This window comes from Schistocerca serialis, chromosome 8 (genome assembly GCF_023864345.2).
Source record: "Schistocerca serialis cubense isolate TAMUIC-IGC-003099 chromosome 8, iqSchSeri2.2, whole genome shotgun sequence".
NCBI lineage: Eukaryota > Metazoa > Arthropoda > Insecta > Orthoptera > Acrididae > Schistocerca > Schistocerca serialis.
In genome coordinates, this window is record NC_064645.1 from 471,372,535 (window position 1) to 471,388,526 (window position 15,992).

The 15,992-nt window shown below is 45.4% G+C and overlaps 1 protein-coding gene across 3 annotated transcripts in view; it reads left to right on the plus strand.

The window, feature by feature from the left end:
* LOC126416096 (A disintegrin and metalloproteinase with thrombospondin motifs 1) overlaps nt 1-15,992 on the plus strand; it is a 498,682-nt gene that overhangs the window by 102,383 nt on the left and 380,307 nt on the right. For all 3 annotated transcript variants that reach the window (XM_050083591.1, XM_050083593.1, XM_050083594.1), the window contains exon 2: nt 9,411-9,586. In XM_050083591.1, coding sequence (XP_049939548.1) covers nt 9,464-9,586 — 123 coding nt within the window. In that variant the 5' untranslated portion in view covers nt 9,411-9,463. The remainder of the gene's footprint in view (nt 1-9,410; nt 9,587-15,992) is intronic.

Here is a 15,992-nt window from a genome sequence, read left to right on the forward strand (position 1 = left end):
CTGACTGTGCCTGCAATTCCTTGGGCTACAGTGCTACCGGACAACGTTGTCGAGCTATGCAGTCGGCAATATCCGATTTTCATGGGTCTTCAGAACGTAGCTTTAGAAATGAGTTGGCAATGTCGTAGACAATTTACGAGACACCCGGATCTTCCGAAACAGTCCGTGCGGTTGTTAGCAGCTGGCCTTTCGCTGAAGATGGAATTCGATTGCCCACTTATAGGCAGTTGATGGGCTGATTACCCTTACAGTTACTTTAAACTGGAGGGGTGGAGGGGGGGGGGGGGCAGGGTTTCGCGGGCGTCTCGTCGCTATGCTAATGGCACATGGCGCCACAGCGGCTTCAACTTTTACTTCCCGCCGATACCGGAAGAAATCCAAACAAATTTAAATACGCTAAGAAAAGCCGGGGCGGCGAGTGTTATAAAAAAAAAAGTGCGAGGAGGGACGGAAGCGGCGGAGCGGAGCGGCCACTGGAGGGCAATCTGTATGCTAATGAGGGGCGGCGCCGCCGCGGCAGCGTCTGCTGTGTGTGTGTGGAACGACGCCTTGCGTAACGACGCCCCGCGCCGCGCCTCGCCGCCCCGCGCCGCGAACGGCAGACACACTGGTGGTGCTGGCGCGCCCCTGCCGAGCCGAGAACGCACACGCGCTCTATCCGGCGCCCAGCTTTCCCTTCCCTGCTCTTCCTCAGGTGAGCTGCTACAGTGCGATCGAAAAGTTGTGCAAGTGTAAACAAAAAGGTGTCCGTGAATAGCAGTTGCGTTGCAGCCACAGCAAGGTAGCACCACAGGTATTAGCGACAACAAACGCAGACGCCAATGTAATATTACATCTATATCTACGCATAAGTGTCTGGCGGAAGGTTCACTGAACCACCTTTCCAGTCCCAATCAGCATGTGGGACGAATAAACAAATCTTGCTGTGCGCAGCCTCATTTACCTACTTCATTAAGATGATCATTCCTCCCTATGTAGGGTGGCATCAACAAAATATTTTCGCATTTGAAGGAGAAAGTTTGTGATGCAAATTTTGTCAAAAGATATCGTATTAATGATAAACGCATTCTTTGTAGTGATGGCCATTCCAACTCGCGTATCATACCCATGACACTCTTTCCCATGTTTCGCGATAACACAAAACGAGTTGCCCTTCAAATCCAGTAGCACGACTGCGACAATACTCTACAGGCAAGCACTTTGATTAGAAGCCGCTTGTGATGAACGGTTTCAAAAGCCTTTTGGAATTCTAGAAATACGGAATCAAATTGAAATGCCCTGCCGATAGCAGTCATTACTAGATCGTTTTCTTCGACGCAATTCAGGATGTTCGAACACAGTAAATATTACAAAATCATGCGCAGTTCATTGCTTGGTAAAGATGTCATTTTACCCAAGAGTAACGAGTTTTCAGTGTTGAACAGTATTTTAGCAGTTGTTCGTTCTCACGGCTTTGTTGACACAATCGCCGGCCGGTGTGGTCGAGTGTTTCTAGGCGCTTCAGTGCGGAACCGCAGGACTCTACGGTCTCAGGTTCGAATCCTGCCTCGGATATTGAAGTGTGTGATGTCCTTAGGTCAGTTAGGTTTAAGGAGTTCTAAGTTCTAGGGGACTGATCCCTCAGATGTTAAGTCCCATAGTGCTCAGAGCCATTTGAACCATTTTGACATAATTTGAGGGAAATACCCAGATACAGCACCGCTTGTTTCATGGAATGCGAAATCAGATGCAAATAAGAGTAAAACCAGGACCAGCCATTTTGACGGGCGGTAAACTGCCTGAAGTGAGGGATGCGATGCTGCGTTCGCCTTCAGAACGTTCGAAGAGACTGTTCAGTCTAACTTCTTGTATGGTATTTCCCAGAAAGCGATGCAGTTGGTGCATATTATATTTGTATTGTGCTGGAATTGAAGGCGTTGGATAAAGAAAAGCATCTAGCGTACTGCTCACTGTTTCGATCGGTTGTTGATATCCAGAACTGGATCCTGTTTTCCTCACTGACGAGGGTGGCATCATCTTACTGGAAACATGAATAGTCAAAACACAGGAATCTGGTCAACTGGAATTCAACATGTCTTGCAAGAAAGCACCTTTCACCGCCAGAAAGTGGAGTGCGGCGTGCTGTATTGTGGAATCGAATAGGGGGTCCTAATTTCTTTGAAACCCTGATGAACAGATTTATGTTCCAAACCTCATTACACTGTTTATTTCGCTTCTTAAGGCGGATGAACTTTACTGCTGGTTGCAGAGGGGCGGCGCTACTCGTCACACATCTAATGAACCCATTTCTCAGGCGACTTTTACGGTTGTCGAATCATCTCTAAAGGCTTATGGCCCCCACATATTCCCAATGTAACGTCTCCAGACTCCTTCCTGTCGGGATAACTTAAATAAATTGTATATAAAAGAGGCAGCACACATTAGCGGAACTAAATCTGAACTTAACAATGGAGATTAGCAACGTAAGTATCAACGTGCCCGTAAAGTGCCGTCAAATCACGGTAAAACGAGTTTATGCATACGCTAAAGAAAAGGGCAATCATTTTGAGCTTGTGCTATGTGGATGAAGTTGTAAAATAAAACACATATTATAAACATACATATTTGCACCTGATTACTTTTCATGTGAGAGACCTCTCGATCACCCTGTAAAATCACCCAGTGTTGCTCGGTAATGACAGGGATCAAAACGGTACGTCGACAATGACGGAGAAAGTCGTGGATTGTTTTAATGTCTCATCCGAAGTTATTCATTCGGGCTTACTTCCTGGTTCTGGCACACCACCAAATATTGTCTGCTACATACAGTTTGCCTCGTTTTCCTCTCCTGTGCCCACCCCTTCGTCTCGGAGTAACACTTACGCCCAGTGTCCTCACAATTATTCAAAGGCTGGTCATAATAAGCTTTAGCCGGTCAGAGTGGCCGAGCGGTTCTAGGCGCTACAGTCTGCAACCGCGCGTCCGCTACGGTCGCAGGTTCGAATCCTGCCTCGAGCATGGATGTGTGTGATGTCCTTAGGTTAGTTAGGTTTAAGTAGATCTAAGTTATAGGGGACTGATGACCTCAGAAGTTAAGTCTCATAGTGCTTAGAGCCATTTGAACCATTTTCAAGTTGTTGCTTTTCGGTCAAGGGTTAGTGTTTCACTTGCATATAGGACTGCTGGTTCTATGACAGTATTGTAGTGTCAAATTTTTGCCCCTCTTGACACAGATTTTTTGTTGTAGAAGTTTTGCGTTAACCCTAGTCCTTTTTTAATTTTTTGGAGGCGATGTTGATTTGAGATTTTTTCAATACCTGCCGGTTCGATGAATTCTCAAAGGTATTTAATGTATGGAACCCTGTTAATTTTACCATATTTTGTTTTCAAGCTTGCAATTTCAGTTTCTGAACAAAAGAATTCAGCTTTCTCAAATGAAATTTGTAAACCTACTTTTTCTGCACATTCTTTGAGCATTTCCAGCTGTTTGACTGCAGTCTGCTTATCCTCTGTTAGTATGGCGAGATCGTCCGCAAATGCAAGATATGGTATGTAGCGGTCCTTTTTGGCAACGCCCTGTCGGATTGGTTTCCAAACTCCACATTTCTTGAATTCTTTCTCCTATTGTTCTATAACTTTGTCTACAACTACGTTGAACAGAATAGGACAGAGTCCATCACCTTGTCTCACACCTGTCTGAATGTCGAAGGGTTCTGAGGTCTCCCCCATAAATTTTACTTTGGATTTCATGCCAATTAGTGTTTATTTTATGATTTCTCGTGCTGTGGGATCTAATCCCCTCTCTTCTAAAATTTGGAACAGTGAGGGCCTGTCTTTTGGATCGTATGCTCTTTTGACATCTGCAAATGTGCCTACTACAGGTTTTTGTCTGAGAGCTCGCATTTTGAGTATTTATCATTTTGAGTATTTATTATTATTATTACTGATAACAATCATGCCCAACCTTAACCCCGGGTAATGCGTTTCCATAAGCACATACGCATAAATAAAGGAACTCGTAATTGGGTGCAGAGCATGAGTAGGGGAATAGAACGAGTTACTCTGGTTGTCAGACTGCTCGGAGTCCCGTGTAACAGGCCGTGACGTAAGCCGGAGCGCGGGTGCTCTCGTTTCGTAAGGCGGAGTGCTCCGCACGCGTCTGTACCGAGTCCCGCGCTGTCTCGTCGCGCGTCCGCAAATAAGGTCAGGAATTCAGTCCATCTGCCGCGGACACAAGGACGTCGCCGTTACCTGTCGCCGCGCCGGTCTAGATACCCCCGGGGTACTGCAACCGCCGTGCCTGGTGTGACGTCCTCGTCTCCCTCTCGCGTTTGCGGTTTCTGCACACGCCACAGGCGCAGCAATTGCATTACACACTCCTAATGAACAGCATATAACTCGCCCTTTCGCCTTTTCGATGCCAGTGACTCCCCGACACACCTAATTTCATGGGGAAACATCATAATGTATGACTACTTAATCACTGCCCACAATCCTCGGAGAATTTGCAGAACTAGGCGACACATTTCACTCGATGACATCCTAGGTGTAGGACTGGGGGGAATTGACTTTGGGGGCCACATGAGCACTCTGTTGTATGTGATGTGTTCATCACACCATCATGACACAGACCGGGAGCGACAAGTTCTCGTATAATGAAGGTACTGGTCGTTTGCGGGATACTGTAGGGGGATAAAGTAAAATGAATGATCAGCCAGCAGATTCGTGTTGAGCACACCAGTGAGAGAAGACGACTGAGGAACTGCCGTGAGCTGAATATTCGTAGCGATATTTCACACTTAGAGTGAAGATTTTGAAAGCTGCGAAACAATCCATATCAGTTAGGCCAAAGCTGACCAAGAGCTATATCCGTGCAGCATCGTTGTCTTGCCGAATGTGCCAGAAGACACCCACATCTCGTGTCAGCAGTGGCCATGGGCACGGTAAAACTTACATCCCTATCACTGTGTCTCATGTCTGCACCATTAAGTGCATATATTGTCTCTGCTCATCATATTGTTACGTGAGTCTCTAAGAGCCCTTCAACTTATGAACGTCAATATAGTTCTCAGAACGAATTTTCACTGTGAAGCGGAATGTTCGCTGATTTGAAACTTTGCAGACTCTGCGTCGGACTGGCAGTCGAACCTGGGACCTTTGCCTCTCATGGGCAAGTGATTGTCGACTACACTGTCCAAGCACGACTCACGGCCAACGCCCACAGCTTTACCTCCGCCAGTAGATCCTGTCCTACCTTCCAAATTTCACAGAAGTCCCCCTGCATACCTTCCGGGACTGACCCTCCTGCAAGAATGGAAACAACTGGTTGCGCTTGCATAGCTCAGTAGGCACAATATTTGCCTCGCCACCCAAAGAAGTTTCATGAACATAGTTCCTTTAAGAAGGCATTGACGGACTTTATCCCCCACATTTGTCAAATGAACGAGTTTCATTACTCTAACAAGCCCGACGACTGTCTAAAATTAAGCTGCTCATTTATTTCCCTGCCACTGTGCTTGGGCGGTGGGTCCGCTCGAGCAGGTTTTCAGTGACCGCGATTGGGCATCACCGGTTTGCGAGGTTGTCAGGAAATGCCCACCGCAGGGCCACGGGCGACCCGGTTTCTCCGCCCGCCGTTTCCTGTTTCTCAGGACACACTGGTAGTGGTAATGCCTCGGCATTTGGCCAAGTCACCTTGTTATCATTCGTGTAGGACGTTTTTTCTCTATTAGCTGCCTTCTCAAAAGAAGGAACTACACTTTAGGCGTACTGTCACTTTTCTGGCAAGTTGGCGTGCACAGTCGTGGTAGACCTGCGACGTGTACAGACCGCACAGCAATAGAAGGCGGATGTTGCGGCTGTTCAACGACATCTCTGCAGAGGTCATTCCGAACGTTTGAAGTGTGCAACCCTCATAGGGCAATGACTGCTGCGATGACAGAACCAGCTGTAAATGCGTCTGAGCCTAACGTCTTGTGTTGAAGCGTGACCAAACTCCATTGTACTGTCCGCGAATGATGCCGGTGTACAAGCAAAGATGCCGCGATGTTAGAGAACGCAGCAAGATTTGCAGAGGATGACGCCTGGTGCAGGGAGTGGCACTGTACCCTCCGCTTAAGTAGATACAAGATATTGCATATAAATTGGCTGAAAGACGGCTATTGTATGACTCCACGACTGCAGGTCAATCTCTGGAAGCAGTCACACCCATTAAATATTAGAGAGTGTGCATAAGAAGCGATTTAAAATAAAACGACCACATAAAAGTAATCGTAAGGAAGATAGATCCCAGGCTGAGATTCGCTGGAAGAGTCCTCAAGAAGTGTAGTCCACTGACGAAACAGGTAATTTACAAACCCTCATTCGACTATAACTTGAGTACTGCTCGACGGTCTGCGACCGTTACCAAATACGACTGACAGAGAAAATAGGAACTGATAGGGAAAACCATATGGAGAGCAGCGCGTTTTGTCATAGGTTCGATTAGTAAGCGCGGAAGCGTCACGGAGGGTTAAGCCAACTCCAATGGCACAATTTACAAGAGTGATGTTACTGCATCATGGTGTAGTCTACCGTTAAAAGTTCGTGAACGTACGTTCCCATAACAGTCAAGCAGTATGTTGCTTCCTCCTTCGTATATCTGGCAAAAAATGCGAAAATGGTAAAGTTAGATTCAAGATCATACGGAGGATTATCAACACTCGTTCTGGGACAGAAGGAGCGAACATGACTACGATATAAAAAATACCCCCACCACACGACGTAAGATGGCTTGCGGAGTACAGATGAAGATGCAGAGCATGATTGAGTCAACAGTAGTGTATCAGTGAAAATGAGTGTGACGCTATAACACGGCACGGTTTCAGTTTCGTCAACTACGATAACCTTGTAGAACTGTTGCAGACATTAAAAGTAAGTGCGAAGTAACACTATTTGTTATCATGAATTTACTCTGGTAAGAGATCTCCGTGAATGAGCAGAACTAATTGGTGATAGTGTAATAAGGTTCAGATTCAACCGGAAAGTTCAATGGTCATCTCACACCCGCTTATTAAGTCTCTAAACGCGTTTCTGGCCTCATACAGTTGCACAGCAATACGATTCACAGTATCGGAGGCAAGGGCCGAGAAGGTGATACGCGTGAACAGATTTGGAACTATTTCGGTTAAAGTACTTCTTCATTTTTTTATTTTTTTATTATTTTTTTATTCTATGAAGACGACAATAATATCACAGTGGTTAAATATAGCGCTTAGAATTGCATTTGTCATTTGCCTTGTGTATAGAACTAGCAATACCTCCTTTTCCTCGAAACACAACATTTAACAGTGCTGTCCTTATCGCCAGACTCATGACCTGTACATACGCGTACGGTGCGATTATCATACGCCAGAGATGCACGGCGAACCGTAACAGGTCTTAGGAAGGCAACAGCAAGCTACAAGGAGGAGGACGTTGTCCAGTTTGACAATACGGGATTCCCCATTAGAGCCAATGCTCAATAGAGCGAGGTGATTCGGTCTTTGGATCACTAGACTCGCATTCGGGAAGACATCGGCTAAAGTTCCAGTCCACCCTTCCAAATTTATATCTTTCACCATTTCCCTAAATTGCTTGAGGAGGATATCGGATGCCTAATTCGATAAGCGAGGGCTGACTGCCTCTCCTAATCGAACTTGTATTCGTCTCTAATGATCTTATTGTCGACTGGATGTTAGACCATAAGCTTCCTTTCTTCATTCCAGCTGTTAGTGATTGAGTCATGAACAGTTTATTAATATGATTGCCTTCTTCCCTGTCATCGCTAAACTACTTTATTCATTGTACCATGTATTTCCACACGTTATATCAGTCATACACTTTTGTGCTCCTTCCACAGGAAGTAAAATAATGCTAATTGTCAAAGTCCCTGTTTAGGGTCCCATTTTTCATTCGGCATGGAACAGCATCATTTGCTTCCTTTCACAATACAACGGCGCGTTAGTGCAATCATTACAGCCATTTTGTTTAGTCAGACGGTATATTTTCGTGAGATATTCGTTCCGTTCTAAGTGCGAATGAATGTAAATCACAAAAATAAAACTACTCGGGTTAAAAATCACTTCCTAATCAGAAGTACCACAAAAAATTTGGAAACTTAAACGAAATAATCTAAGCAAATTTGACATAGCTTTTTGTCGCATTGTGCTGTAAGCCTGACATGTTCTTGTTAAAAAGAAATTCATTTCCTCTCCCGTAGAAAAATCTACTTTCCTCTCCCGTGAAGCCGGCCGCGGTGGGGGAGCGGTTCTAGGCGATTCAATCCGGAACCGCGCGACTGCTTCGGTAGCAGGTTCGAATCCTGCCTCGGGAATGGATGTGTGCGATATCTTTAGGTTAGTTAGGTTTAAGTAGTTCTAAGTTCTAGGGGACTGATGACCTCAGATTTTAAGTCCCATAGTGCTCAGAGCCATTTGAACCATCTCCCGTGAAATAACAAGAATCGATTGATTCTGTTTGTTTACCAGCAATTGGAGTACTTAGTTTGGGCGACAAAGTGAGGCCACAGTGCTAGGACATTACCACGAATCTTAGGTATGTTCGAATAGAGTACGTTTTGTCACCTATCCTGAAGTTCTGAAATGAAGAATAGAGTCATTCGAATATGTATAAATAAGAGGCAGTGCCAGCCTCTGGGATGTCTTTGGGTATATTTGAGGAAGCTTCTGTTGCGGTGATAACGAATTATTAGATTAGGTGTTCCGATCACATTACAAAACTTGCTCTTACGTTAGCTCAACAGCACACCAGAGATTGCAACGAAGCTTACGAAGGCGATTTTATAAATACATTTTTAAATTAAAATAAGCGTGAACGAAACTTCTGAAATGCTTCATGTGATCCATTATGAGTTCATTTCATTATAGCGTGAAAATTTATGTGGGTAAGCAGAGACACATAATATACGGTAATAATGTGGTCGTTCATTACTGAACAGGCTTACGTCCTACAATGAAGCACAGTGAACGAACAGTGCTACTTAATAATGCTATTCATGAGATAACTGGTTGTAGTACTGGATTTATTATATTTTGTTCCTTCTATTTTATTGTATTCTTATGTTTTCTCTTTCTCAATTTTAGCTCGCCTGCTAAAATATATAGGGTTATTGCTGGAGTTAATAAGGCGAACGAGCGTGATGAAGCAGATGGCGGTTCCGTGAGGCAACTAGCAGCAATTAAGTTCACTCCTCTTGCAACAGCAGCAAATGTCGTGCAAGGCTCTTTATATTATGCTTACCTACCCATGCACATCTCAATTACTTTACTTCGCTTTTCCTCTTCCGGCACATTCCAGAACAGCAAACTGCAGTAGAGCTTAGTTATTTTCGATTCGTAACGTTTCGGCGTGTCTTCGAAACCTCATCTTCAGGCTGCGGTTTTCCTTTGCAGACGCACGGGCAGCAGCCGGATCGTCAGCAGCAGCAACTACAACGAGACGCAAGATGGCGTCCGCGTTCAGCGCCGTGTCGCTGGCGACGCTGATCCTGCACTTCCTGGCAGCGACCAGTGCCTCCCCCACCGCCCAAGAGTCAAAGCCCGCTAAGGAGTCACCAAAGTCGCCGTCGGTGAGTAAGGCTTCCGCCTATGCTATGCTTCGCCAAGTCTTGCTATCGGTGATAAAACTGGCTTCCTCATAAGCGTTCGCTTGGATCAACCAAAGACAGTGCACCCTACATCAGATCAGCCTACCGTTCATGCAGTTTTCCTTCCTAATGTACGAGCCAAACAGTTCCACGACCAGGCCCACTTTCTCTTAAGGCATTAGTCACTCTTCTCCAAGTCCTTCTTCCTCTTACCCACACCGTCAATTTTACAACTCAGACCCTCGTCATTTCCCCTGCATTTTTGTCCATTTTCCACTTCCAGCACGTAAAATACACAGTTTTCCTACCTGCTGCTAACCAACCGGTCACTGTTCTATAAATATGGCCTGGCTTCCGTTGTACCATAGTAGGCACCAAAGCTCATGCTAACAAAACACTCATGACTAAAACACATGCCTAAAAATTACAGCCCAACTCTTGCTCCTCTGAGCCCTCATACTGGGATCCCCATTGAGCCGCATAACCCCTAGCCTCCCAGTTCGACTTCATTTCATACAATGTTACATTTATCAACATCGCTGTTTTCACCATCATACAAGAACAACAACTATTACAATAACATTATACGATCATCAGTTCAGCGTTTGAAAGTTGTCATTTCCGCTTACGGCTGTTTACATTTCGTGTTATGCTACTGAAATTTGAGCTTTCAAACATACTCAATGACTGCCATTGCACGATTTGAATCAAATCATAGGTGCAATCGAATAAATACACTGAAGAGCCAAAAAAACTGATACATCTGCCGAATATCATGCAGCGCCCCAACGAGCACGCAAAAGTTCCGCTACACGACATGCCATGGCCTAGACTGATGTGTGAAGTAATTCTGGAGGAAAAAGACACCATGAATCCAGCAGGGCTGTCCATAAATCCCTAAGAGTACGAGGGGGTGGAGATCTCTTCTGAACAGCACATTGCAAGGCATCCCAGATAGACTCAATAATATTCGTGTCTAGGGAGTTTGGTGGCCAGAGGAAGTGTTTAAACTCAGAAGAGTGTTTCTGGAACCAATCTGTAGCAATTCTGGACGTGTGGGCTGTCGCATTGTCCTGTTGGAAATGCCCACGTCCGTCGGAATACACAATGGGCATGAATGGATGTAGCTGGCCAGACAAAATACTTACGTACGTGTCACCTGTTAGAGTCGTATCTAGACGTATCAGGGGTCCCATGTCATTCCAACTGCACACGCCCCTCACCATTACAGAGCCTCCACCAGCTTGTACAGTCCCCTGATGACATGCAGGGTCGATGAATCCATGAGGTTGTGTCCATACCCGTACACGTTTATCTGCTCGATACAATTCGAAACGAGACTCGTCCAACCAGAACATGTTTCCAGTCATCAAAAGTCCAACGTCGGTGTTGACGGGCGCAGGCGAGGCGTAAACCTTTGTGTCGTGCAGTCATGAAGGGTACAAGAGTGGGCCTTCGGCTCTGAAAGGCCATATCGATGATGTTTCGTTGAATAGTTCGCACGCTGACACTTGTTGATGGTCCAACACTGAAATCTGCAGCAATTTGCAGAAGGGTTGCACTTCTGTCGCGTTCAACGATTCTCTTCATTTGTCGTTGATCCCGTTCTTGCAGGGTCTTTTTCTGAACGCAGCGATGTTGGATATTTCATGTTTTACCGGATTCCTGAAATTCACGGCACACTCGTGAAATGGTCGTACGGGAAAATCCCGACTGCATCGCTACCTCGGTGATGCTGTGTCAACGCTCGTGCACCGGCTATAAAACCACGTTAAAACTCACTTAAACCTTGATAACCCGCCATTGTAGCAGCAGTAACCGATCTAACAACTGCACCAGACACTTGTTGCCTTATATAGTCGTTTTCGACCGCAGCGCCGTATTCTACCTCTTTACATACCTCTGTATTTGAATACGCATCCCTGTACCAGTTTCTTTAGCGCTCAGTGTAGTTCCACAACCAGGCCTACTCTCTCTTAAAGCGTCAGGCACATTTGTTCAACTCCTTGTTTTTCTTACCCACACCGTCAACTTCGCATGTCAGACCCTCTCACTCGTTTCCTCTGAGTTTCTTGCCCATTTCCAACTTCCAGTACGTAAAAGACGCAGCTTTCCTACCTGCTGCTAACCAACAGCAACTTCTCCTTTCTTTTCTTTTTCACTGTCCCATAAATATGGCCTGGCTTCCATTGTACCACAGCAGGCACCAAATCCCATATTAACAAAAGACTTTTGACCAAAACACCTACCTCGAAATTAAAGTGCCCTCTAGCTCTTCTGCGTCCTCACACTCAGAATCCCCAATCAGCCGGATAACCCCTATCCTTCCACTTTGAATTCTTCATTTCATACACTGCTACATTTATCAATATCGCTGTTTTCGCCATCATCAACAATTGTCGCAATAACATTATATGATCATCAGCTCAGTTGTCATTTCCGCTTATGGCTGTTTACATTTCGTGTTATGCTACGGAAATTTCAGCATACTGCCACAATTAGTGCCATTGCACAATATGAATCAAGTCATAGGTGCAATCTAACACATGAATTGTCCTCGTAAATGGCTTAATGTCGAAATTTACGATAGCATGTCATACAATGTAGAAAACCATAAGTGGAAATGAAGTCTTTCAAACAATTTATACAAGCTGTTAACCTACCGATTACTCGAGAAAACATCATTTTTTAAATAATGTTTCAATATCACATGTTATTAAATCAAAAATGTAATGTTATTTTTTCTGCCGGCCGCGGTGGTCTAGCGGTTCTAGGCGCTCGGTCCGGAACCGCGCGACTGCTACGGTCGTAGGTTCGAGTCCTGCCTCGGGCATGGATGTGTGTGATGTCCTTAGGTTAGTTAGGTTTAAGTAGTTCTAAGTTCTAGGGGACTGATGACCACAGATGTTAAGTCCCATAGTGCTCAGAGCCATTTTGTTATTTTTTCTTCATTTATAACGTGGACGAAGATTGGAAATTTCTGCTGGTGACACTCTCGCCCGCGAGAAGGATGTGAATAAAATAACAAAAATATAAATAAAGCTCAGAGCCGAGTGAACTTTACAATTTCAGATTCATCATTCACATTACCCTGACTTACAACACGGTGTTAGACTGCGAAGGTGGAGATCTGGGTATAAATCACCCTCGCACCTCATTTTTTTTTTCACAAAATTTCGAACTGCCCGTCTGGTCATTGACGTATCTGTTCTCTATGTTCAAAGTTGTGTGCGTGCGTGCGTGTGTGTGTGTGTGTGTGTGTGTGTGTGTGTGTGTGTGTGTGTGTGTGTGTGTCGTGGCGTAATGTCCGTTTGCAACAGCAACGTGTAACGAAGAGACCTCCAGACGTACGTACCTCCAATTAGTTCTAAGCAGGTACCACACGTTATGATTCTTACAAAAAAAAAAAAAAATGGTTCAGATGGCTCTGAGCACTATGCGACTTAACTTCTGAGGTCATCGTCGCCTAGAACTTAGAACTAATTAAACCTAACTAACTAACCTAAGGACATCACACACATCCATGCCCGAGGCAGGATTCGAACCTGCGACCGTAGCGGTCGCTCGGTTCCAGACTGTAGCGCCTAGAACCGCACGGCCACTCCGGCCGGCGATTCTTACACTTGTGGAAGTTTTGACTCTTGAATTCCTTCATTGTCACATAGTCCACACCAGTTCATTGGTTGTTTTCATTTCTGTGGTTCAAATGGTTCAAATGGCTCTGAGCACTATGGGACTTAACTTCTAAGGTCATCAGTCCCCTAGAACTTAGAAATACTTAAACCTAACTAACCTAAGGACATCACACACATCCATGGCCGAGGCAGGATTCGAACCTGCGGTCGCGCGGTTCCAGACTGTAGCGCCATTAACCGCTTGGCCACCTCGGCCGGCTCATTTCTGTGAGAGGCCTATACGGCATCTCACCTGCTCTGACTTTCAGCATATTTAGTTGTGACGGTGATATATTCTTACCACATGGTCCATATTCTGTGACGAACAGTAAGAGAGGGCGAGATGCCTCACGGACCTCTCACAGAAATGATAACAAGAAATAAATGGGTGTGAACTGTGTTACAACGAAAGAATTCAAGAGTCAAAACTTCCAAAACGGAACGCAAGAGGCATACATGTGGTACCTGTGTAGAAAAAAAAGAAGGTACGCACGTCTGGAGGTCACTTCGTTATATGTCGCTGTTGAAAACGGACATCACGCCACAACACATAAACAGATCTGAATACAGCGAACAGATATGTCAATGACGGGACGGACAGTTCGTAATTTCGTGAAAAAAAAAATACATATAGGGCACGAGGGAGATTTGAACATAGATCTCCCGCTTCGCAGTTTAACACCGTGACCACACAAGCACGACACTACGCTCTATGACGTAGTTGGATATTGCAGATATTAAGGATGGACCGTTCACTGTTTCTATTTTGCTTCCTTTTTCCACAGTTCAGTACACCTTCTTCCTGTTTTCATGCTTGATCTGTGTTCAGCTTTTGACGGGCTATCCAATGGGCCATTTTACCACTAAATATGAGGGGGGTGCGATGGGGAGTTTCCGTTGTCAGAAAAATCAGAGGAGATACCGGAAATCGAACCAAGATCCTTCCGCAACGAAGGCAGCGACGTTAACCTTTCGAGTACGGAAGCGTTAAGAAAAGTAACATAAAACTGTTTATTCATTACAACGCTCACAATGACGCTTGTAAACACAAAAAGTTTCACACGGGTTCCAGCCTTGCCGGAAACATCTGACACGTAAGTCAGCCCGGAATCCAGCCTGTCACCACGCGTGAGCTGTGGCCTAGAGGCCCGGATTCTTACGTCGCTCCGTGCAGTTGACAACTCGGTTAGATAATAGGAAGCCGGCAGCCTCCAGAACATAACACTCGGTGTTGACGTGCCCGCGTGTAACACTAGCGCTGTTTCGTCGACAAATTACACGTTACGTAAGGCGGGCGAGCCGGCCTACCGCGAGAAATCTCTAGCCCCCGACTTGTCTTCGGCCCAAGGGTGGGCTGGTGCGGGCCATCGTAAAAGGAACAGACACGTGTCGCTTCGCGAAGAGGTGCGAACTACACCTTGGGAACGGCCGCCACTTCCCGTACAAAAAAGGCCGTAAAGCACTTCCGGGACCTCTTCCGCAGTGCAGACTGGCAGCCCCTGGCGCCATTGGGTCAGTTCTGCCGCCGAGGGAACGTGTGGTGTGTACAGGGTGCGGCGCTTAAATTCGGATAAATGAAACTTTCTAAACAGCAAATTTATTAAAACATAATATAAATGAAAATGAATATCCTTTTACGTATAAGTAGTGGTATCTTACAAGAGTAACATTACTCGGTGTAACCCCCTTCAGACGCAATGATCGCCTCCAATCTTGTTCCGAAGCGATCGCACGCACTCTTTAAAACAGTGTTGTCCATATTTGCGAATGCTGCTTCGATAGTAGTGCGTATAGAAGCGACATTAGGGTGCCTCGTCTTAATTGGTAACTCTTTCGACTACGCTGCAAACGTAGTAGTCGAATGGGCTCAAATCCGAGCTATTCGGGGGCCAGAACTCCTTTGACCACAGAGCATGTCAACGTTATCCGAAAGCCAGTTCTGGACTAAATGGCTCGTACAAGATCCTCCTCTGTCATCCGACGCATTGTGCGTTCGCTAACATTCAATACTGACGCCAATTTCCTCAGCGATAGCCCCTGGTTCTCCGAAATCAGTGCCTGAGCCTTTTCTATGATTGCCACAGTTCGTGACACGCGTTTCCTCGAATAAGGTTTTCTCTTCGGGTTAGTGGAATCTTCCCCAGACTTCTCCGAAGCATTACACTTGGCGACAATATCGAAAACAGTTCATCTCGGGTACCCGAAGAATCGAACTGTTTCAGTGGACGAGCGCACAGCGCGAAATCTTTCGATAATCGCGGCTCCTCGGCTGTACTCCGCACCTGTTCGTAATATCTCGGTCATTTTGAGGTTCTGGCTGTTTATTAGAAGCCTATGGCTTTCAAGAACGCCAATCGCTACCTTCGGCGGAACTACGATATGGCGGAAAATTCCATTTGAAATTTGTCCAGATTTAAGCACCGCCCCTTGTAAGCGCGAAATAGCTGTCTCGAGTCCCTGCAGTCTTAGGCAAGACTTGCACCGAAGGTTTATTCTTATGTAAGGTTTTAATTCCAAATAATAGCAAATGACGATGCACTTATGCCCTATAGACTTGAGACTAAGGAAAGAGAAAGACATAAATGTAACAGGGCACCGACTCGCAAAAAATCACTTGCTCTAAAATCCAACATGAGTCTAAACTAAGACTTACGAAGCAATGAATGAACACTAACAATTAACATTAACAAAAAGAGACTAGTTACAAGACAAGG